We start from the raw sequence: 23,603 nt of genomic DNA, 5'->3' as shown, positions 1-23,603 counted from the left end.
CTTTCAACAATCTGTGTTAACTTCACAGTTGTTTTAGGACCATAAAAATAGATGGATTGCTGAGATGAAATGATCCATCCACAATTTTGTTATTATCTGTCTCTTTGTTGATGACCTCATCAATCTCTCTAAACAGGCATTGCAATTCTGTCCAGTCCCCCCACTGTATAACAAACAAGTTCTTAAACCACAACATACATTCTTCGAGGTTGAGAGGGTGTGGGTTTAATCTCCAATTTTCAAGAACTCTGGTTGTTCTCAAATTTTGTCTTTAAAGACACTGAGAAAAATAAAGTCATCACAAGGCCTTTTGAAACCGTCTGCTTCCACTGTGACACATACAGCATCAGTGGGAATCTGGATTGATATAAGTCCAGAGAGACGACTGTGCAGAACTGTTTCCAGTTTACAAGAAAAGTTAAAAAATGAATGATTATGGAACACACACATTTGTGGTTCCATCAGTCTTCTAATATAAGATGCATGATTTCATAAGTAATCCAGAATATTCAGATAAGATTACATTTGATCCTTAGAAAAAAGAAACAGTCATTGAATATTCAGTTTGTATTTGGACTCAGGCTGAGTCTGGCCGTCTCACCTCAATCACAGCTCCAACTTATGGCCAGATGTTCCACATGTGGCTCACAAAAACTGGCTGGAACTCAAGCTGAGCCCAGATCAAGCGGTTCAGTGAGTGACGTGAGTGGGTCCAGATAGTTTGGCTGTGTGAGGGTTGTATAAGCAACTGAGCCAGTTTGAGTTTGAGTCGTTCTGTGTCTCTTTCCTGTCATGTGACAGAAGTAGGGCTCCACAGCTGCATGGCTTGGTGGGATTATTAAAGTATTTCTGTTCTGAATTTATAATCCAAAACACCACAGTGTCATATAGCACAATGAAGCACAATGCAATCTAATACAGGAACATGTTGTGGCATAAAGACTGGAATGCGTGTGGGTGGTAATGCAGAAAAACACTTTTTATCCAACATAACTCCCTTCAGCTGAACTCTGAATGCTCCATATAACACCCACACATGATTCTGGATTCACTCAAAACATTTAACAAACTTTATGCAAACAGAAGAAAAGCTGAATCGGGAAATGTTCCCACTGATGGAGACTCGGGCTGAAGAGCAAATATCAGAGAATAAAAGTATAAATCAGAGTCCCCGATAATCAGATTCTATAGAAAACATGGAGACTGTAGAGTATGATCACTGAATATGTTCATTTGTTCCCTTCAATAAAAAAAATCAATCAGTTCATCAAATTAAAATCAGTCGTTGATTGACTCAGTTTGATTGACAGGACAGATGATCAGAGGTGCAGAGTTTTCATCATCATCGTTCTCACAGGGACCGAAGAAAGGGTGGAGTTTGTGGGTGAAGGAGCAGCCAGTAAAGGAGTAGATCAGAGCTGCAGCACCAACATCATAAAAGGAGACCAGACCCTCCTCATAATCCACAAACACCCCCACCTTCTCAGGACCAGGCTGAAGACAGAGGGGGACTCTAGGTCCAGCAAGAGCTGCGTACTCATTTTCATTTCTCAGCCACATAGCCCAGACACCATTCTGAGGTCTCAGTGTGATTGATCCCTTCCTGTTGATCGACTCTCTAGCCACTCCTAAATCCCACTCAGTGTTTCCTTTAACCTGAACCTCAAAGTAAAATCTGCCTGAAGAGAAACTCTGCTTTCCTAAAACACAAGCGCCGCGAGAAAATCTCTCTGGGTTGTCTGGAAGTTTCTTCTTCACATCACTATCATAGACTTGTTTTCCATCATTAGACAGGATGAGACTAGGATATGCTGTATCAGGATCCAGAGTCACATCAACTGCATACTGCTGGACCCTCTTCAGCTCAGCCTCAAACAACTTCTTCTTCATGGGTTTCCAGAGTGTCTCTTCCAGCTGATCCACAGCTCTCACCACAGTCCCTTCATATGATGGTAGACGGACTCTGACCTCTGTCCAGTCCTTGGTGGGTGGAACAGTTTTAAGGGAGGAGAAGCTTTGGAGGAGGTGGAGGTGGTCTTCAGAGCGTGAGAGCTGCTCCACCTCAGAGCTTCTCTTCATCAGCTCAGAGATTTCCTGTTCCAGATCTTTGATGAGACCTTCAGCCTGTTTCTCTGTAGTTTCCTGTTTGTCTTCGATCTCCTTTATAAACTTTTTCAGGCATCTCTCAACAGACTCCATCAGAGCAGTGAAGACCTGAACACCTTCTGCTTTCTGTCTGTCTGCAGCATCTTTACTCATCTTCACCGACTCTTTGACCTCCTGAATCTTCAGTCGTCTCTTCTGGATCATCTGCTGAATCCCAGCCTCTGTCTTCTCCAGCTCTGCCTTCTTTCCTTCATATTCTTCTCTCAGAGGAACAAACTCGTGGTTCTTGTGGTCTAAAATAGGGCAGAGCGTGCAGACACATGTCTGGTCGGTCTTACAGAACAGCTCCAGATGTTTGTCATGCTTCGTGCACATCCTGCCTTCCAGGTTCACCACAGCATCAATCAGCTGATGTCTTTTCAGACCTTCCTTTATCAGATGAGGCTCCAGGTGAGTCTGACAGTAGGAGGTCTGACACACCAGGCAGGACTTCAGGGCCTTCAGTCTGGTTCCAGTGCAGAAGTCACAGGGAACTTCTCCTGGTTTGGCAGCTTGTTGCTCTGAGCTGCTGCTGCTGGCTTTCTGCTGAGCTTCACGTCTGAACTGAGCAACCATCTCAGAGATGAAGGTGTTGACCCTCAGCTGAGGTCTAATGTTGAAAGTCTCTTTACACATGGGACACTGACACCTCTGATTCAGGTCCCAGTGCTGACTGATGCAGGTTTTGCAGAAGTTGTGTCCACATGGTGTAGAGACTGGATCAGTGAACACATCCAGACAGATGGAGCACAGAAACTGATCCTCAGATTGCAGGTTGCTGGTAGCAGACATGTTTGCACTCTGACGGAGAAAGAAAAGAAACACATTTCATTCAAAATTCAATTTAAATTTCATTTTTAAAAAGAGAAACAAGCGTCCGTAGTCTAAGGAGCTAGGAAAGAAAAGCATCTCGATTGTTTTAAGTTTCTTGAGGACGTTTCATCCGAGAAGCTTCTTTAGTTCTAGGAGTAACTGTTGGAGAGTACAGCAGACCCACGACCAGCCCAGCCAGGGAAGGACCTGGCGCAAATGGTGCCCAAGCTGGCTGCCACGCAGCGGGAGCAGGTGGCGGTGTCTCGCTGCTGGTGGGAAGAACTACAAGACTGATCCTAGGGCCAAGTGCAGCTGATCACAAGTCTAGCAGCTCGGGTTGGTTCCTGGCTGACACTGCCGCCACCCCCTCCCACGACCCTCGACTTTAAGGGAACTGAGATCTGGACTATTCAAACACCCGTGCTGGCCCTGCCAGGGCGCAGCCTGGGTCTGCAGTTGTCGTTACTCCTCGGTGGGAGTGGCTGGTGAGTGGCAGGGGGCTGCACCCATTCCTGCTCCCAGGAGGAGTGCCGCTGAGCAACGGGGCATGCTCTGTGGTGCCGCTGCAAGGCAGGCAGACACCGGTGTGGCATCTGCAATCACGCCTCGCCAACTTTAAAATCTGTACTGGGTCCTGAGAGCAGTGGTTGTTGTTGGTGGTGTGTAAGCATACACACCAACATGTGAACTCAACATGTGAGCTCAACCGCATGTGAACGGCTTTCATATTTGTTAAACCTACTTGGGAAACCAAATTTCCCAAGTAGGTTTGAATTGAGGTGAGTTGGGTTTTGCATTACACCACTTACTTTGATGGTTATAACATTTTCCAAATAGAATAAAAAAAATATTAATATAAAAGAGTTTTGGTCTTTCTTATCTTTAAAAAAATAACATTCTTATACTGTAACTTCATTTTAATAAAGCTGAATTACAAACTGTTACAAACTGAACATAAATACATTCAATAAAAAGATGTGAAATTGTCTTGATGACTGTTTTACAGATGTGCAAGATTCATCCAGATTATTTGTATATTTTTTATGAATTGGTTTGTTGGATCTGTGTGGAGTTTGCGTGTTCTTCTCAGGTTTGCGTGGATTCCCCCGGTACTACGGCTTCCTCCGACAGTCCAAAGATATGCACTTAGTGGGGATAGCTCAATTGAAAACACTAAATTGCCCATAGGTGGGAATGGGGGAGTAAATGTGAGTGCAGTTTGTTGTCTTTGTCTATGTGTTTGCCCAGTGACAGACTGGCGACCTGCCCAGGGTGTACGCTACCTAAGACAGCTGGGATAGGCTCCAGCTCCCCGCCGCGACCTGAATAGGATAAGCGGAAGTGAATAAATTGGTGGTTTGTTGGATATATTCCATGAATTATTGTGAAGTAAAATTCCTTGACCTTGTTGGTGACTAAATACTTCTTATTGTAAGTCCATATCAGAGATACATTAATATTTTAAAGTGACTGTTCCAATGAAACTGACTGTGAAGACTTATGGGAGAATGAATCACATACCTCAGAAATGTGTTATTAAATGTTTGATCCAGTACATTAATGGCATTTATGAGAACATCTTTATTCAGTGGTGTCTGTATATTTGGTCAATTTGTGACATCATTGGTAATTTTTTTTTTTTTTTGGTTGGTAATTTTTTATTTCAACATGTGAACAATATACAGGTACATTTAGAAAAGAAAATAAGAGAGAGAGAAAAAAAATACTATACAAAATACATACAAAAAAACCCCATTCTGATTAATTTACATGTTGAAAGGGAGTGGGAAGAAGTAAACACTTATTTAATCCCACCCCATTGCCATAAATTATCAGTTAATATTTGGTCAGCTTCCTTATTGATATAATTTGTAATAGAAATAGTGAACAGATTTCTGATATACTTTATACTATAATATTACATCATGAATTTTTTTTTTTTTTTTTTTTTTAAATAGAGACATTCACTTAATTTCAATATTTTCCTTTTCTTTATAGTTTGAGAAGATCATATTTTTATAACTCTTTTTGAACAGTTTTATGTTTGGACATTGCTTTAATTCCATATTCAGACTGTTCCATAGTTTCACCCCATGAACAGAAGCACAAAAGCTTTTTCTTGTAGTACGTACCTTCCCTGATTTGAAGTTACAAAAACCCCTTAAATTATAGCTTCCTTCTTTCAAAAAAAACAAAAACCATACTCTGAATATTACCTGGCAGTTCTTTATTTTTTGCTTTGAATAGAATTTGTGCTGTTTGGAATTTCACTAGATCGTCAATTTTCAATATTTCAGACTGCAAAAATAGTGAGTTTGTACGTTCCCTATAACCTGCATTGTGGATGATTCGAATTGCTTTTTTTTGAAGAGTAAAAAGTGAATGTAATGTGGTTTTATAGTTGTTACCCCAGACCTCTGCACAATAGTTTAAGTATGGTGAAACCAGTGAACAGTATAGAATATGAAGTGATGTTCTGTCGAATACCTGCTTTGCCTTGTTTAGTATTGCAATGCTACGTGATACTTTGGAATGAATATATCTTACGTGAGCTCTCCAGTTAAGTTTTTCATCTATTATTACCCCCAGAAATTTATTTTCACTGACTCTTTCAATATCAACACCATTTATTTGAATCTTTGCATTTGTATTTAAACTACTATTTCCAAATAACATAAGTTTAGATTTATTCAAATTTAATGATAATTTGTTTTTATCAAGCTAGAACTTCACTTTACTTATTTCATTAGTCATATCCTCCAATAAATTCTGCAGATCATCACCAGAGCAAAAAATGTTTGTATCGTCAGCAAAGAGAACCATTTTTAATACTTTGGACACTTTACAGATGTCATTAATGTACAAGTTGAAGAATTTTGGACCCAAAACCGACCCTTGGGGTACACCACAAGCAATGTCCATACATAAGGAGCAACCACCATTTAATTTCACAAACTGCTTCCTGTCACCTAAATAACTCCGGACCCAATCTAAAGCTACCTCTCTGACACCATAACGTTCCAGTTTTCTTATTAATATATCGTGATCTATAGTGTCAAATGCCTTTGTCAAGTCTATGAATAACCCAGCCACATATTGCTTTTTGTCTATGGTATTTGTGATGTATTCTATTGAATCTAATAGTGCCAATGATGTTGATCTGCTTGATCTGAATCCGTACTGACTCTCGGTGAGTAGTTTGTTTATCTATAAATTTTTCCACTCGGTTTTTAAACAGTTTTTCAAGAATTTTTGAGAATTGAGGTAGTAAAGAGACAGGCCTGTAGTTTGTGAAATGATGTTTGTTGCCAGATTTGTATAGAGGTATAACTTTTGCTATTTTCATTCTGTCTGGAAATCGACCAGTTTGAAGTGATAAATTACAGATGTATGTAAACGGTTTTATAATAGCCTCAATGACTCTTTTAACCACTATCATGTCAATATCATTACAATCCAAAGATTTCTGATTTTTACATTTTTTGACCATTTCAAAAACTTCATTTTTGTCAACGGCTGTGAGAAACATAGAATATGGATTTCTGTCAATCAGTGTATCTGGTTTTTCCTGTGCTTTCCCAGGATCAGTGATTGTTCTTGCTAAATTTGGTCCAGCAGTTACAAAGAATTCATTGAGACTATTTGCCACAACATCCATATTGTATTCTTCATGGTCATTACAAATGAAATACTTGGGATAGTTCTTTTGTCCAGTCCCACGCTTTATAACACTGTTCAGTATTTCCCATAATCTCTTATTATTATTTCTATTTATATCTAATTGCTTCATATAGTATTCCTTTTTACTAAATCTAAGTATATTAGTTAACCTATTTTTATATCTTTTGTATCTGATTTCAGCATCTTTAGATCTCGTTCTTAAGAAATCTCTGTATAGAGCATTTTTCTTTATACATGCATTTTGCAGACCTTTTGTTATCCATGGACAGTCCATATATTTATGTTTCCTACTATATTGTTTTATTGGACAGTTAGAATATTTACATTACTGTACAATACTAAGGAATTCATTATACGCACTATTAACGTCCTGTTCCTGTTATACTTCACCCCAGTTCTCTTTCAATAAATCTTTTTTAAATGCATTCATTTTTTCTTCTGTTCTTACTCGTCTGTACTCTTTTTTTACTCTCCATTTTATTGATCTTGTAATTCCTATCATAGATTGTAAAAATTGGAAGATGGTCACTTATGTCGTTAATCAGGAGTCCACTTACAGTCTTATTTTCAATGTCATTTGTAAAAATGTTGTCTATGAGAGTTGCACAATGTGATGTGATCCTGGTAGGTCTAGTAATTTTAGGGAATAGGTTCATACAGTACATTGTGTTTATAAATTCCTCAGTGGTTATATGTTTATTTGGGTTCAGCAAATCTATATTGAAGTCTCCACAAATGAAAACTTTTTTGTGAGCTCTTTCAATAAATGTTTCTTCTATCCAGTCTTTAAATGTCTCAATACTACTACCTGGAGCTCTGTATATACAGCTAATAATTACATTTTTACTTTTTTCTTTACAAATTTCAACTGTAATACATTCTAGTGCATTATCAATCACCATCGTCATCTTTTCCACCACGTTAAATTTCAAGGATTTGTCCACATACAAGGCCACTCCTCCTCCTCCTTTGTTTTGCCTAGTTATAAATGTGAATTCATAACCCTCCAGTTCAAAGTCTGTTCCTTTTTCCATATTGATCCAAGTTTCTGATAAGGCAATGACACTAAATGGATGTGAAAACTGGTTAAGATATTCTTTGATATGATTAAAATTAGCATAGAGACTTCTACAGTTAAAGTGGATAATTGATAATTTATTCTCAGTTTTAATCCTCTGATTGTAGTCTTCATTTGTATAGTAGCAGCAATTGTTATTGTTAGATAAGAAGAAGTTGATGTCTGGATCTATTTCATATTCCAAGTCCTGTGTATTGTGATCTATATAGTTAAATGTTTTCAGTTCCAATTGATCATATTCTGCAACTGTCTGGATGATGCAGCTGTTTCTTCCAGATGTATCTGAGTTCTTCCTTCCAGTGTGTGTCATAAGTGAGTGTGTGGTTGTCTGTTACCTTGTTTGCCGTCCAGATCGTGTTGCTCACTGATATTTTTCGAGATCCGCCATGTTTTTAATGGTCAGAACTTTGGCTTCCTCTGGTGATCCGTTTGGTTTAATGAATATTTTACAGTTCGTTGTCCAAGTGCTTTGGATTTTTCCCAGCTTCTTAAGGTGTCGCGCTTTTTTGGCTATTTCAGCGTTGTGTTTGGTTAGATGTTCATTGATAAAGACATTAGATCCTTTTAATTTTCTTCCTTGTTTCAGCAGCGTAATCTTGTGCTTCCGATTTACAAACCTTAATATAATAGCCGGTATGTTGCCGTTCCTCCTGGGAAGAGGGTGGCATGCTTCGACAGAGTTACAGTCCAGGTCAATCCCTTTGGACCGCAGGAAAGCAGCCACCTGGTGTTCCGTGTAGCTAATTTCAAGCTCTCCAGGATCCTCATTGCTGTCAGCGGTCACCACCTGAGCGTATGACCGGGGTTTAATATGGAGCCCAGTGATGATGACGTCGTTTATCCTGGAGTATTGTTCCAGGTCAGCGACCTTACTTTCCAGGTATGCAATCTTTTTATCTTTTTCGGCGTTTTGGATGCGAAGGAGCTTTACCTCTTCCACAATTTCAATGATATTTTTCTGCTGCAACCTGATAGTGGAAATTTCCTCCATTATGAAGTCAAGAGACTTTTTAATGTCCTCGACTTCCTCAGCTGTCGGTGTCCTCTTTGGCCCCATTTTCTCTGGTTACCCTGGTAGCAGGTTCAGTCGGCTGATTCCTCAGTCAGCTGTTAGCCTGGTAATGTGTTGGCTAGCCTGCAATTACCTCGTTAACTCCGTTAGTCCAGTCCAATATCCTGTATCAAAGTCTTAATCCAAACATGGTTTTACCAAAGTTCCAACAATTTGAGTCTTTGCTCCAGAAATTGATGGCCAAATTTCAAAAATCCACAGGACACATCAAAACACAACTTTCAAACAAAATGGCAAACATTAAAAGTTGTCCTGTATTCTTCCACAGATACGAGGGCGATCGGGGCTCAAGAGTTGGAAGTTTGCCTTGTAATCGGAATGTTGCCGGTTTGAGCCCCGGCTCGGACAGTCTCGGTTGTTGTGTCCTTGGGCAAGACACTTCACCCGTTGCCTACTGGTGGTGGTCAGAGGGCCCGGTGGCGCGAGTGTCCGGCAGCCTCGCCTCTGTCAGTGCACCCCAGGGTGGTTGTGGCTACATTGTAGCTTACCATCACCAGTGTGTGAATGTGTGTGTGAATGGGTGAATGACTGGTTGTGTAAAGCGCTTTGGGGTCCTTAGGGACTAGTAAAGCGCTATACAAATAAAGGCCATTTACCATGTAAAACATCGTAGGTCCTCACAAACTCAGGATATGGGAGAAGATGATTTTTCCATATCTGTACAAATCTCGCAAACACTGAATTCCAACAATGGCGGCAGCTACTTAGTTGTAATATTACTCTTTCTGGGTCACAAAATAAACCTTTAAGATATTTTGAGGCGTGAATGTAGCTGTGTAAATGTCAGATATCTGCTCGGTTTACAAGACATCACATATTTGCAAAAGTGCTCCGATGTTTTCGGAGATGTATGACACCCACCATCTCGAACCTAACGGGAGGTCGAGACCTACTACAGCCGGGAGGAACACCACTCTCCCGGCACATCATGCCTCGACCTCCCGGTCGGCTTCGAGCTGGCAGCCAGCGAATAACCCGGCTAAAACTTTTGCGAGATTTCGCAAAACTTTTGCGAGATCCCGAGTTTGGTTTGCGAGATCTCGCAAAAGTTTTGCGAGATCCCGAGTTAGTTTTGTGAGATCTCGCAAAAGTCCGTCTTAATTTTTTTTTCTCCCATGTCCCCTGCAGGGCTCCGTAACATCATCTATGTTTGTGTCTAATGACATGTTTGATCCAGTTCAGCTTGAATATCACAGCTGATGGAAATCTAACATATCTAAACCATTGATTATAAGGATGTTTTATTAAACATCTCTTTAAATAATGAGATGTATGTTTCCGCACAAAGTTATAAAGTGCAGCGTCAACTGTTTTATGAATGATTTAGGAACATCTATTACTCTTACAGGATACACTAAGTGAGATAATCCCTCTTTTTTAGATAAAAGGATTATACCTCTCAGTGAACGATCTATAAGAAGCCACAGATCAAATCTGTATTTTTCATTTTTGGAATTAAATGTTCAAAATTAGAGATGCCCCTGTCAGACTGACCTTGACAGACATCCATCCATCCATCCATTCGCTTCCGCTTATCCTTTTCAGGGTCGCGGGGGGCGCTGGAGCCTATCCCAGCTGTCATAGGGCGAGAGGCGGGGTACGCCCTGGACAGGTCGCCAGTCTGTCGCAGGGCCAACACACAGGGACAGACAACCATTCGCACTCACATTCACTCGCACATTCACACCTAGTGACAATTTAGATTATCCAATTAACCTATCCCCACAAACTGCATGTCTTTGGACGGTGGGAGGAAGCCGGAGTACCCGGAGAGAACCCACGCAGACATTCATTCCCAAATAAGTCACTTGTCTTTGACAGGAATATCTTTGATTTCTTTATGGACACAAGCTTCTCTGAGAGGAACAGGACACATTTTTATGTTTAAAGTCAGACCTGATAACTCAGCTAAATGTCAGAGTGATTTGGATAAAAGTTGCCATTGTTGTGCTTAAATTTGTAAACCTTGTCTTAAACTGCATGTTCAGATATTTTTATGTCCCTCCCCTACACATCCAGGATGGTGGGGGAGGCAACTTTATATATATCAGGAAAGAATATATAGCTGTTTGCACGTCTGTAATCCTTACAATGAATCAGATCCAGAATCAGTCTAATAAGAACAGAAGTAATGAATAAACCATGTCACCTTGGACAATACACTGCCAACAGTTGGATCAGTGAGTGTGAGGAGACAGAGTACTGGGCAGAGTCATCTGCAGCTCAATGTGGCAAAGACCAAGGAATTGATTGTGGAATTTAGGAAGACCAGGGAAACCTTGACCCTGTTTCAATCCAAGGGGTCAATGTGGACATTGTGGAGGACTATAAATACCTTGGAGTATACATAGATAATAAACTGGACTGGGTTAAAAACACAACTGCACTTTACAGGAAGGGTAAGAGACATCTCTATTGCCTGAGGCAACCGAGGTCCTTCAAAATCTGTCGGATAATGCTCAGAATTTTCTACGAGTCTGTTGTGGCCAGTGCTATCCTGCTCCTGGGGCAGCAGGTTCAGGGTCGCAGATGCCAACAGACTAAATTAAGCGATCCACAAGGCCAGTAATGTTGTAGGGATGGAGCTGGACTCTCTTAGGGTGGTTTCGGAGAAGCGGTTGTCCAAGATAAGGACAACGCTGGATAATGCCTCCTACTGACTCCACGACATGCTGGCTAATCACAGGAGCACATTCAGTGAGAGACAGGGATTACACATATTACACCAATGAATGAAACAGGAAATCATTCCTGTCCGTGGATATCTCTGTACAATTCGTCTATCTAATACATCTATCTAATACCTGTAGCTGTGGACAGCTACAGGTACCTTGGTGTTCATCTAAACAGCAAACTGGACTGGACTCATAACTCAGACGCCCTCTACAGGAAAGGGCAGAGCAGGCTGTACCTGCTGCGGAGACTCAGGTCGTTTGGAGTGGAGGGCCCACTCCTGAAGACCTTCTCTGACTCTGTGGTGGCCTCTGCCATCTTTTATGGTGTGGTCTGCTGGGGCGGCAGCATCTCTGCTGGGGACAGGAAGAGACTGAACAGGCTGATCCGCAGGGCCAGCTCTGTTCTAGGATGCCCTCTGGACCCAGTGGAGGTGGTGAGTGACAGGAGAATGGCGGCTAAGCTGTCATCCCTGTTGGACAACATCTCCCACCCCATGCATGAGACTCTGACAGCACTGAGCAGCTCCTTCAGTGGGAGACTGCGGCACCCACGGTGTGGGACGGAGAGATTTCGCAGGTCTTTCCTCCCCACTGCTGTCAGACTCCACAACAAAGACTTTAACTGATCAAACATACACATCCACACATGTGCAATAACACTAATGTGCAATAATCTTTTCTGGCATCGTTGTATTTTTACTCAGTTGTATATAACATTTGTATTTCTATTTTTATCTTATTGTATATTTTATTCTATTTTATTCTACTGTATATAGTATTTTATTTTATTCTATTCTGTACAGTTGTGTACTATGGAACGCCAGGACTGCCATAATGAATTACTTAAATACACCATTAAATAATTAATTAAATGTGGCAATAATTAATTAAAATGGGAATTAATTAATTAAATACATAGTTATGACACATGTAATTAATTAATTATTGACACATTTAATTAATTATTTATGTATTTCACATTTTAATTAATTATTGACACATTTAATTAATTAATTATTGACACATTTAATTAATTATTTGTGTATTTCACATTTTAATTAATTATTGACACATTTAATTAATTATTTCATGATATATTTATTTATTTCATTTTGGCAGTCCTGGCGCCTGGCTCTCATCATGAATTAATTTTATCTGTCAGCCACACCCATCAAACTCAGGGGGCGGGGTTAACGCTGCCCATGCAGCTTCTCTAACATTTGATTGGTTGCCGTGCAATGTAAGTCAAAACAGGTCGATCCTAGATAATCGATTGCTTCTGTAGACTTGAGGCAGCCAGGTATCCCAGAATGCGTTTCAAATCACAGGCAGCAATGGTGGTGGTGTAGTTTTAAAATACCCCGTTTTTCTGTCACCAACTACACTTTTAACAGTGTTTTAGCCGCGAATGTCGCGCCGTAATCTTCACATGTCTGGTCAGGTTGTCAGCATAGAACATGTTTGCAAAAGTGCTCAGATGTTTTCAGAGATTTCAGTAGCTCTGCTAACAGTCAGCATGCAGAGTGCACCGAGGGGGTTACGTCAACCGGTTTGTTTACATATTCCACTCTCCGTGTTCCACATGTTGCATTCGCAGATTCGCATTTTCACCGAACGATCGTCTCTTTCCGCCTGGTCTTGTGTCTCTGTGCTTCTGTAACACAAAGAACGAGCTGACATGTTTCTCAGGACACCAGCGATCAGCTCAGCAGGCCCTCAGTTTACCTGCATGCGTCCTCCTCACCTGTCAGCTGTTTAACACCTGCTGCTAATTCAAGAAACACGCCCACGTTACCTGGTGATAGTCACAGTTTAACTGGGCAGCCGGTGCTCGATATAACGCAATGTCAGCACATTTTTCTGCACAACATAAGTAAATATAGTATTTTTCCCGAGCGCAGAGCTGCTGGAGCTTGTTTCCTTACAGAGGACTTTATAGGCGAACCCACTTTATCGGCAGCTGATGTCCAATCTGCACACAGCTTTGAAACCTCACCTGAGTTTTAGCTCTCAGTGGTTAAACGCTGGACTTAATTCACTCAGGTTTTGTCTGTCGGGTCACGTTTACTTCGCTGTTTTATTTACAACTGAGCAAATCGGTTTGGCTCAAATTAAAGTTATGTTTCATAACTGCAGAGTTTTACAGACGTTTAATGGTTCACTGGCACATGTGTTAGACTGAACTATTCGCTTTTCTTTATCTGGTGTGTTTCGGATTTAACAGTGAATTTTGAGATTAAACTGACTTTTAAAATGTTTTTATACAAAGAGGAAAGAGAAGGCGCATTTCCACCGAGAGGAGCAGAGTTTGCAACAGCATGTTCAAGATGAAGACTGCAACCTGGACAGAAATATTATATCATCTGTTTTTAATAGTTATTTAACTGTATTCTAAGCACCAGCTATGTTAGAATTTTTAGAGTTTACTTAACTAAAAAATAAATGAGCTTAACATATAATTTGTGTGATTTCTCTCTCTCTCTCTCTCTCTCTCTCTCTCTTTTTTTTTTTTTTTTTTTTTTTTTTTTTTTTTTTGCTTTTTCGGTCATGTTATGTTTAACTGTAAAAGGTTTGTTACAAACTATGAAACACATCGTGCAGACTTCTGGATGTTAGAAGAAAACTAATACTGCTCATGAATGAGACTAAAGGCAGGAAGGTGTCCTTTAAAACTAAACATGTTAATAGGACCTCCCTATTTATATCATAGTTTATGATATAGCACGTGTATTTCAGTAATAGCCTACTGATTTCAACAGCTCACATGGGCGTTATCTGTGATACTCCTTAACTATAATTTATCCAAGTTAACGTCAGTTAACCATTCAGACAGTTCTTTTGCAATGAAAAACATAAACACCCATGCTGCGTAATGTTTACATTATAGCTGCTTATGCAGTAACCATGGTAACCACGGACTCTGAGCGGCTGGATCGACGGAGGTCAGACAGCAATTTTACATGTATGATCTTAAAACAGGACACAGCCAATATCCGTGCTGGCCTCATATCAAATGTGACCGCAGACTGAGTCTATGTTTGATGTTTGCTTTATATCTAATCTTCCTCTCAAACATTTAAACAGCAGCGAGTCTGCAGCTGAGGGAATACAAACTCAAATTGTCGGAACAGGTTCGATCGTGGATTCATTTGGTAATTTATTAAATGTATAACTGTTAGTCTAATCTGCTGCTGAGTCTCTTACACTGATGAAAACGCAGATAACACAGATCACGAACACCTGTTCAACCAATCACTTTCATTCCACTTTGATCTGCGACAAACTGACGGTTCATCTCTGTTACAGTGTTTCGTTAGACTGCTATATTTTTGTGTTCTTTATGCTGTAGATTTTCACGTCTCTGGAATAGTTGGCAGTATTAAGGATGTTTTTCTGTAAAATCATATTGATATGACCCGTGACATATTCGTAGATGACAGTTAGATAGTCAGCTGGGAAACTCTGTGTTAACTCAGAGATCTGAAGATATCGTGGATAGATGCTGATCTTGCTCCGTGGTGTACAGGTTACCCTCATGATTAATATTCACAATAAAAATATTAGCCGAACATCATGAAGTCTGTATGTGTTTCATAGTGTCGAACAACCTTTGTACAGTTAAAGCCAGCAGTTACTACATGACGGAAACACCACCGTTTTCTCTTTTATGCGTTTATACGCAGGTCAAGCTGATTACTGAACAGAAACCCAAAGATCAGCTGTTAATCGAATTTATTTGCTCTCTCTCCTCCTTAAACATGTTTTTAATGTTAGTTATAATTCAGAATTGGCGACTGAAACACGTGGGACACATAAGAACATCAGGAAATAACACCCCGATAAATATAACCTCAGTAAAAGAAGTCAGTGTCAGCGGGGGTTATTACAGCTGTGTACCGGGGCCTGCGCTTTGTCGGCGGTAACAACAGCTCGATTGCTTGCGAGGCGAGCGGGTCTATCCCACGCTTTGCCGTGAGACTGGGCAGACATCTCCGAAATCATCGAAGCACTTTTGCAAAGAGGCTGTATCTTGACAAACCGATCAGACATATGAAGATTAAACCACTACATTCTCGGCTAAAAAAATATTAAAACGGTATTTGGTGACACAAACAGGGTTTTTCAAAGTTCAGTTCTGCCGGTTGTTGTGGGCTAAAAACAATGGCCACCAGGCCAAAGCAATGGTTTTGAGTCGATCAGCGTTAACTCCACCCTCTGAGTTTGATGGGTGAGGCTGACAGATAAAATTAATTCATGATGAGAGCCAGGCGCCAGGACTGCCAAAATGAAATAAATAAATATATCATGAAATAATTAATTAAATGTGTCAATAATTAATTAAAATGTGAAATACACAAATAATTAATTAAATGTGTCAATAATTAATTAATTAAATGTGTCAATAATTAATTAAAATGTGAAATACATAAATAATTAATTAAATGTGTCAATAATTAATTAATTACATGTGTCATAACTATGTATTTAATTAATTAATTCCCATTTTAATTAATTATTGCCACATTTAATTAATTATTTAATGGTGTATTTAAGTAATTCATTATGGCAGTCCTGGCGTTCCATAGTGTACTGTATTTATTCTTATTTAATTTTATTCTAATTGTCCTTCATAACTTTTGCACTGTCCACTTCCTGCTGTGACAAAACAAATTTCCCACGTGTGGGACTAATAAAGGTTATCTTATCTTATCTTATCTTACACTGTAAACACTGCAATAGTTACACCTTTTTTGCACACACTCAACAGTGAAATAGCAAATGACAAAGTTCACAGGTTAAAGTCAAATGTCAGTTATATATATTCCACCCACATTACAATGCTATAATTTTTCTGTAAAGCAAATTTAGCTTACCTATGGGTATGAATAAAGTTACCTTACCGTAACCCTGTAATATTCTTTGTCAATATTATTGATATTTATAATTTAGAGATTTGTATACATTAGTGCTTAAATTTCTTAAAACTGTAAACTCTGTAACATATTGCATTATTTAAATTGTTAAGTCTGTTACTGTTACTGTCTTGGAGCAACTGTAACCCACATCATTTCCTTAGGGATTAAAAAGTGTTCTGATTCTGATTAATCAGAACAGGAAGTGTGGAGTCAGTCTGAAGTCCAGAGCACACAGATTGAGTCCTCACTCAAGTTCAAATTTTATTCGCCACATGCAGTGGCAGGTTGCCCTGCAGTGGAATGAAGCAGTGCTCCTGAGCAGTGCCACAGTGAGACTGTTTGAAACAGCAGCTCGATGTTTCTACAGTGGATCTGTGGTTACATGAGCAGTTTTCTATGGAACCAATGTGACTGTGATGCGACATGAAGTGAACATTTGTGTAGAAACAGGAAGTGTGATCAGCTGCACTCACCACTGTTGCTGGGAGAAACCTGGTGGACTCCAGTGAATCTTCTTTTAGAGACAAACAGGACCCGACTGCAGCTCTGCTGCTGCTCTCACACTTCTGAAAAAGGACCTTGAACTTGTCTTCGCTCCACCTCTACCTGCTTCTCCCTTTACAGGAATCAGCCAAGCTGGACTCAGTGATATTGTGCAGTGGGTGGGAGGAGTGAGGAGTGGTGTGTAGGTAAAGTTCACAGAGTAATGATGGCCTCAGGTGATCAGGAGAAACTCACATGGATTTCCTTTTTCCACAGCAGACTGAGAGCTTTAGGTGGACGCTGAAGGTCTCAGACAGAGGTGGTAAAAGTACCCACATTCTGTACTTAAGTAGAAGTACACATACTACTGTTAAAAATACTCCAGTAAAGTAAAGTAAGTAGAATTTTATTTATAGCATATTTGCAATTATAGATAGATAGATAGGTAGGTAGATAGATAGATAGATGGATGTGGCAAAAGCTCTATCTCCCTTAGTTCTCACCCTTGTATGCTGTATAAAAAGTAGGCCACGATTGCATGACCTCAAGGACCTGCTAGGGACATAGGGTTGTAAAAGTTTAATGATGTAAGCTGGTGATTGTCCATGGAGAGCTCTATAAGTCAGAACCAGAATCTTAAAATGGACTCTGAATTCAATGGGGAGCCAATGCAGCTGCATTAGCAATGGTGTCACATGTGAGTACTTAGATGTTTTGGTCAGAAGCCTTTTGAACAACCTGCAGACTTTCCAGGGAGTTTTTGCTTAGACACGTAAACAGCAAATTACAGTAGTCAAAATGTGATGAAATGAATGCATGTATATCAATCTCCATTTCAGTGCTTGATACAATAGGGCTTAATTTAATAACGTGTATTAAGTGATAATAGCAAGACCGGACCAGAGATTTGACATGAAAATCCCAAGTGAGAGCCGAGTGAAAAGTTACCCCAAGGTTCCTGATACACAATTTCACAACTATCAAAAGGGGACCAAGAACTTTCATTATCTTAGGTACATGTCTGTCAGGAGCACATACAATTCAGTTTTTCCTTTATTAAGTTGAAGGAAGTCGTCAGACATCCAACCTTTAATGGAGTCTAAGCACTCATTCAGAATCTGCAGCTTAGAAAAATCTTGGGGCTTAAAACAAATGTATAACTGAATGTCATCTGCATAGCAGTGATCGCAAATGCCCTCAAAGTATGCTGCAGAGGAAGTAGATATTTTAACAACATTAAAGCCCCCAATACAGAACCTTGTGGCACGCCATAGGTAAGGGAAGTTTAAGATGACCTGTACGTTGAAACCGCCACAGAAAAGCATCATTCATACAGATATGAAGAGAACCACTCCAAGGCAGATCCAGATACACCAGCCCAATATTTCAGCCTTTTCTAGCAGAATGGGGTGTTCAACTGTATCAAAGGCCTACTTGCGGTCCAAAATAAGCAGAACAGAACATTTTTCTGTATCTTAATGCATCAAAATGTCACTGGAGACTATAAGAAGAGCTGTTTCTGTAGAATGAGCTGTAGGAAAGCCAGACTGAAACTTGTGAAGAATGTTGTGTTTGTCCAAAACTGCTGTAAGTTGTTTAGCCACAACCTTTCTATAATCTTAGCAATTAACGGTAACTTTGAGATTGGTCTGTAACTGTTAATAAGATAAGCATCGAACTTGGGGGGGGGGGGTTAAAGGGGGTGTATGGCAGCATTTTTACAATAAGCGGGAAGTTTGAATGTGTTAATAGTGAGCACACAGGGACAAATAGACTGAAAGACATTTTTTAGTAATGATGCAGGTAAAATGTCAAGTGAACAGGAGGATAGGTGAAAAGCTTTCTATAAAAAACAGGCTGATCTGGAGTTGGAGAACTAATTCAAAAAGTTGAAGTACTAATTCAATTTCTTTACTCAGGTAAAAGTATAAAAAAAAAAGTACTGGCTCTAAAATGTAAAACAGTAAAAAGAGCTCCTTGAAAAAAACTTATTTATAATTTTTTTTACCTCCTCAGTTATTTTACTTTTCATTTATTTATTTGTTTTTCCTCAAGTCCACATATGCTAATGGTAGTAATTGTTTACAATTTAATCTGTATAAGCATGATGTGTTCAGTTGTAAAAGCATATATACACACCCAGCACGCCCCTGCGGGCGGTTTATCCTTCAAGCTCAGGTCCTCTACCAGATGCCTGGGAGCTTGAGAGTCCTGCGCAGTACGGCGAAACAACTAGTAGCTCACTGTTCCAACATTCGAAAGAAGGGACTGCTCTCACAGCTAGAGATTGACAAGGTACAACATAAATGCTACGGCAAGGGGAAGCCAGGACGCCAGGTCAGGGGGCAGATAGGAGAAGGATCGTTGAGTGCGAGAGGAACTCAATGATCCTATTTGTGTATATGTATACATATATTGATAGGTTTGTAGCTTGAACCTATCCGCTGGAACGTTGAAGGCAATGCAATTACACAGCAAGCAAGACACGAGTAGGCAACATTCTTTATGTTTCACGTGCACGGGAGAGAACTGGACAGGCGCCGTTCCTTCGCCTGACCTCAGTTGCTCTCTCCGCTCTCACGTAACACTGCTCTTTTATTGTGGTTACATGAATATGCATAGGTTCATTAACATATAACATACCTTGTGTGTGTGTGTGTGTGTGTGTGTGTGTGTGTGTGTGTGTGTGTGTGTGTGTGTGTGTGAACCCATTAATGACTTCCTAAACCTGCTGGCCTGGAAGTCCAGCAGTTCATCTAAACAAAATGCACTTAGCCTAAAACAGACATAGATACGTTTATCCTATCATAAAACAATAAGACAAGGTACGACCTCTCCCATGCTCCCAGGATGTGGGTTTGAATACCAGAACACCCTGGAATGCATATGTTGTGGGATTTCTCTTTAGTGTATTGTCCTTTAATGTATTGTCTTGCTTTCATGTTACTTAGTTTAGTATGGGTTGTGGGATCTCTCTTTAATGTATTGTCTTGATGAAATGCTTTCATGTTACTTAGTTTAGTATGTCTGGTTCACACCTCATTCACGCTGGGAGACAGACAGTGAGAAACTGGTGAATGTCTCCCAGGAGACGGAAGCTCACACAGGAAGACTTGACCCCAGAGTGGGGGAGATTCACACAGGTGACAGAGAGTCTGTCTGCTTAGAGCCAAGGTGTGAACTGCAACTGTAAAAGCCTTTTGTTCTGTGACTGTGTATAAAAAGGACCTGAACTGTTCATTGTTAGAGACTACTTTCAGTGCCCCCTGACTGACGTCTCTCCTCATGCATGGGAAATAAAGTGTTGGGTTTTTAACCGCTCATCGTGTCTGCAGGCTTTGTTAAGAAATTTCCACAACAGTTTGGCGCTGTGAGCAGGGTGATCCAGTGTTCTCGCTGAAGGACGGCTCCGGGACGGCTGATCACCCCGAGGTAGCAAAACGCTTCGGTCCTGCCAGCTGTTTAAAGCAAAGAGAAAGGCAGAGTTGCGGAGCCTGTGTTTCAGCGACCACCGAGATCACCTTGACGAATCGAGGGGAAACTCCTGCAGAACGGTGAGCTGTATCTACCATTTATACAAGTCACGAGAGAGTTTTGTGTCTAGCCAAGGGGAACGCCTGCCGACTCCGGAGTTCAAGTCTCCGGAGGGAAAATCCTGGTGGTTTGAGACCCCAGGCCTGTGTTCGGGTTTTGTTTTGTCCAGCACAGGGACGGTAATTAAAATCCACCGTCGGGAAAAATCCTGGTGGTTTGAGACCCCAGGCTTGTGTTGGGAATGGCCCATCACAAGGACAGTGGCTCGAGCACGCAGTTGGGGAGAAGCCGGCCCAGGCCTGTGTTCGGTCCAAGTACGCCACAGGGACGGCGTTTCGAGTACACTGTTGGGAAATCATTCCTACGTGGAGTGACGGTATTTTAGCACTTTTCTGCCGGTAAGGGAAGAAGGCCATTGCAGAGGACGCTCTGAATGTAAATATGGGATCTAGATCCAGCAAAGCGGCAGACGTTCCTGGGGACAAAACTCAATATTTGACTGTATGGTTAAGAAATGGGGAATTGGGTGCATGAAATATGTTGTTAAGTGGCAAAAAGTAAACGGGTTTCCTGAAAAGGGATCGCTGAGTGTTAACCAGTTAAAGAAAATAGAGGAACAGTTGCGGGAGGAAAAAGCAAAATTATTGGGGAAAGGGAAAGTTAGGACCGTAGATCTGCGTAGAGTAAGCGATGAGAAGGAGTGTTTGAAAATGTGGATAGGGGAAGCAGAAAGAAGAGAAAACAAAGCAGCTCTGAAAGAATTACCTAGAGAAGTGCGTGGAAGGGAGGCTGACGCAGAATCTGCCTCAGCGCCTCTTCCACCTCCGTATAACACGGAGAACAAAACACCATTTCCCTGTTCACGCACTGTTTGTGCTTCCCCAGTACAGGCTGTTTTGCAGGGCCTGAAAGCCGATGCGGACCTGGACTCCTTTCCCTCCCCATCCCGCTCTGCACCACGCGCCCCACAGCCAGAGGATGCAAGCGCCAATCCCGCTACTGAGGAGCAACGGCCCCGCCAGGATACAGCGAAAAAAATGACACTCAGATCCGACACAGCGCTCAGCCACACACGGAGCGCGCCGCGAGCTGAAGCGACGAGAGCTGTGAGAGGAAAGAACAGAAGTAAGGACAACCGCCATGGATATTACGCCCTGCCTTTTGCCACGGATCAGCCTGAATATTCTTTCACTGATGACGAGCGGGACGATACAGACGACACAGACAGCAGCGAGGAGGCCGAAAATTTCCAGACCGGGCATAAAACGCAGAGACAGCGGCAGGCAAAAGGAGAAAGCCTGCAGCTCCCGATGGTGGAAGTGGCGGGACCCGAGGGACCTATTTTAGTTCACAGACCGTGGACACAGTCAGACATCGCTGACGCCACAAGCCATCTGCCTGACCCCCTCATGTCGGGTGCAAAGTTCGGTGAGCAGCTCCTAATTTTCTGCCAAGAATATCGCCCCACGGGCCAAGAAATTAGACGCGCAGTGGCAGGCAAGCTGAAACCATGCGACCTGAGGAAAATATCGCCTCACTTGCCTGATCCTACGCTGAGGATACGACACCTGACTTATGAGCATGGAGAAAACCGTGAATATTGTACTGCAGTAACACACCTAATGGATAAGCTAAAGGAGGTTTTCCCGGACAAGGTGGACATGGCAAAGATTCAGGCTTGCAAGCAAAGAAAGGATGAATCTGTAGACGACTTCATACATCGCATGACAACTGTGTTTGAAGTTAATGCTGGAATACCCAAAGGTGACATGACGGGCACCTCCGCCTCCACATATGAGCACCATCTTTGCGGCCATATTTTCCGGGGACTGAGACCAGACGTGGCAGCCGAGGTGAGGCGTTCATATGTGGGGGGAGAAGATGAACCTCGGTTAACGGAACTGCGACGCCATGCCCGCCATGCTCAGAACCATCTTGATGAGAGGAAAAGCAAGAAAGAGGAAAAGCAGAGCACAGACCTCCACAATGCAGCCTTAACGCTGTATAAAGCCGCGACAACCTCACACAGAGATTCCCATGACAGAGGCAGTTGGCATGGCCGAGGCCAGGGAACAAGACGTGATCGGCGAGATCCACAACGACAACAGTGGGGAGGGGATCCAGAAGCCTGTTTTTTCTGTGGCGAGCATGGACACTGGAAGCGGAATTGCCCTAACCGAGGCTATCCCAGACGCGGACATCATCAACACCAAAATGTCCAAGCGCAGGGCAGGCGATGGGTGCAGGCGGACTGACACTGGGGGGAAAGGACGCCAGAGTACGCTTCAGGCTGTGGTTTGCCCACCTCATCAGAACAGGGAAGTGAAAATCACACACACATACACACACCCATTGATGTAGAAAGTGTTTTACACACAGACACACACACTTTAATACACCACACTTTTGAGCATGTAGAACACGTTTCTTTGTCTCCAGCTGGTACATATGTACATTTAAATAGCGCACCTTATAAATCACTGCCCTTGTATAAAATGTTAGTTTGTAACCAGGAAGTAGAATTTCTTGTAGATTCCGGGGCCACCCACTCTGTACTACGCTCAGATTCTCTCTCACCCCAGCCCGTGCTGGGTGAAAAGTTCACTCATTCTGTGTCCGCATCAGGAACCATACAGAGAGAAAATTTCACCATACCCCTGTGTTGTGTAGACGAACAGGGTAGAAAATTCACACACCAGTTTCTGTGGTCAGACCTGTGCCCTGTCAATTTGCTTGCCAGAGATTTGATGTGCAAACTGAACATAAGTTTAATCTCCTGCTATAATGGCATCACAATCACACAGTCTGACTATGATTATATGATGGTGAAATATAACCCCGTGACTCCAGCTTTCGCTTACGGGTGGAAGCTGGAGGAGGGGCCGCTTGTTACAGAATTCATACAAGCGACTCGCAACCGCATGCCTCCAGATGTCTGTTTTATGGCTCCTGGAGAGTTGAGTTGCACGTCTCACTTTTCCCTGCATGGCCCTGATGACAGTTATGAGGAAGAATGGTCCAGAACCGAAAATGATTTACTAACTGTGACATGTATGTTTTGGAGCTCCACATTTACTGCGCTTGCGATTTCTCTCACTGATGAGCAAAGAAACATGTTTACTATGGATGCATCCGTCCCACATGTTCCCCTAGCAAAGGCTCACAGCTGCCAGTGGGAAGACATGGGAGAATTTATGCACCGGTGC

The 23,603-nt window shown here is 41.6% G+C and overlaps 1 protein-coding gene across 1 annotated transcript; it reads right to left on the bottom strand.

Moving 5' to 3' along the window:
* Positions 1-393: 393 nt before the first annotated feature.
* LOC100705981 (E3 ubiquitin-protein ligase TRIM21-like) lies at positions 394-16,929 on the bottom strand. Its single transcript, XM_013266592.2, has 2 exons — positions 16,854-16,929; positions 394-2,946 (listed from the first exon to the last, which is right to left on the bottom strand). Exon 2 carries the CDS (start codon positions 2,935-2,937, stop codon positions 1,279-1,281), a length of 1,659 nt encoding a protein of 552 aa, XP_013122046.2. The 5' UTR covers positions 2,938-2,946; positions 16,854-16,929; the 3' UTR covers positions 394-1,278.
* Between the last annotated feature and the right edge of the window lie 6,674 nt (positions 16,930-23,603).

This window comes from Oreochromis niloticus, unplaced genomic scaffold (genome assembly GCF_001858045.2).
Source record: "Oreochromis niloticus isolate F11D_XX unplaced genomic scaffold, O_niloticus_UMD_NMBU tig00000238_pilon, whole genome shotgun sequence".
Taxonomy (NCBI): Eukaryota; Metazoa; Chordata; class Actinopteri; order Cichliformes; family Cichlidae; genus Oreochromis; species Oreochromis niloticus.
Note: the sequence above shows the minus strand (reverse complement) of the source record. Positions and strands in the feature narration are given on the sequence as shown.

Excerpts from the sequence above, each read along its gene's own strand:
- LOC100705981 (XM_013266592.2), bottom strand. The coding sequence starts at position 2,937 with ATGTCTGCTACCAGCAACCTGCAATCTGAGGATCAGTTTCTGTGCTCC.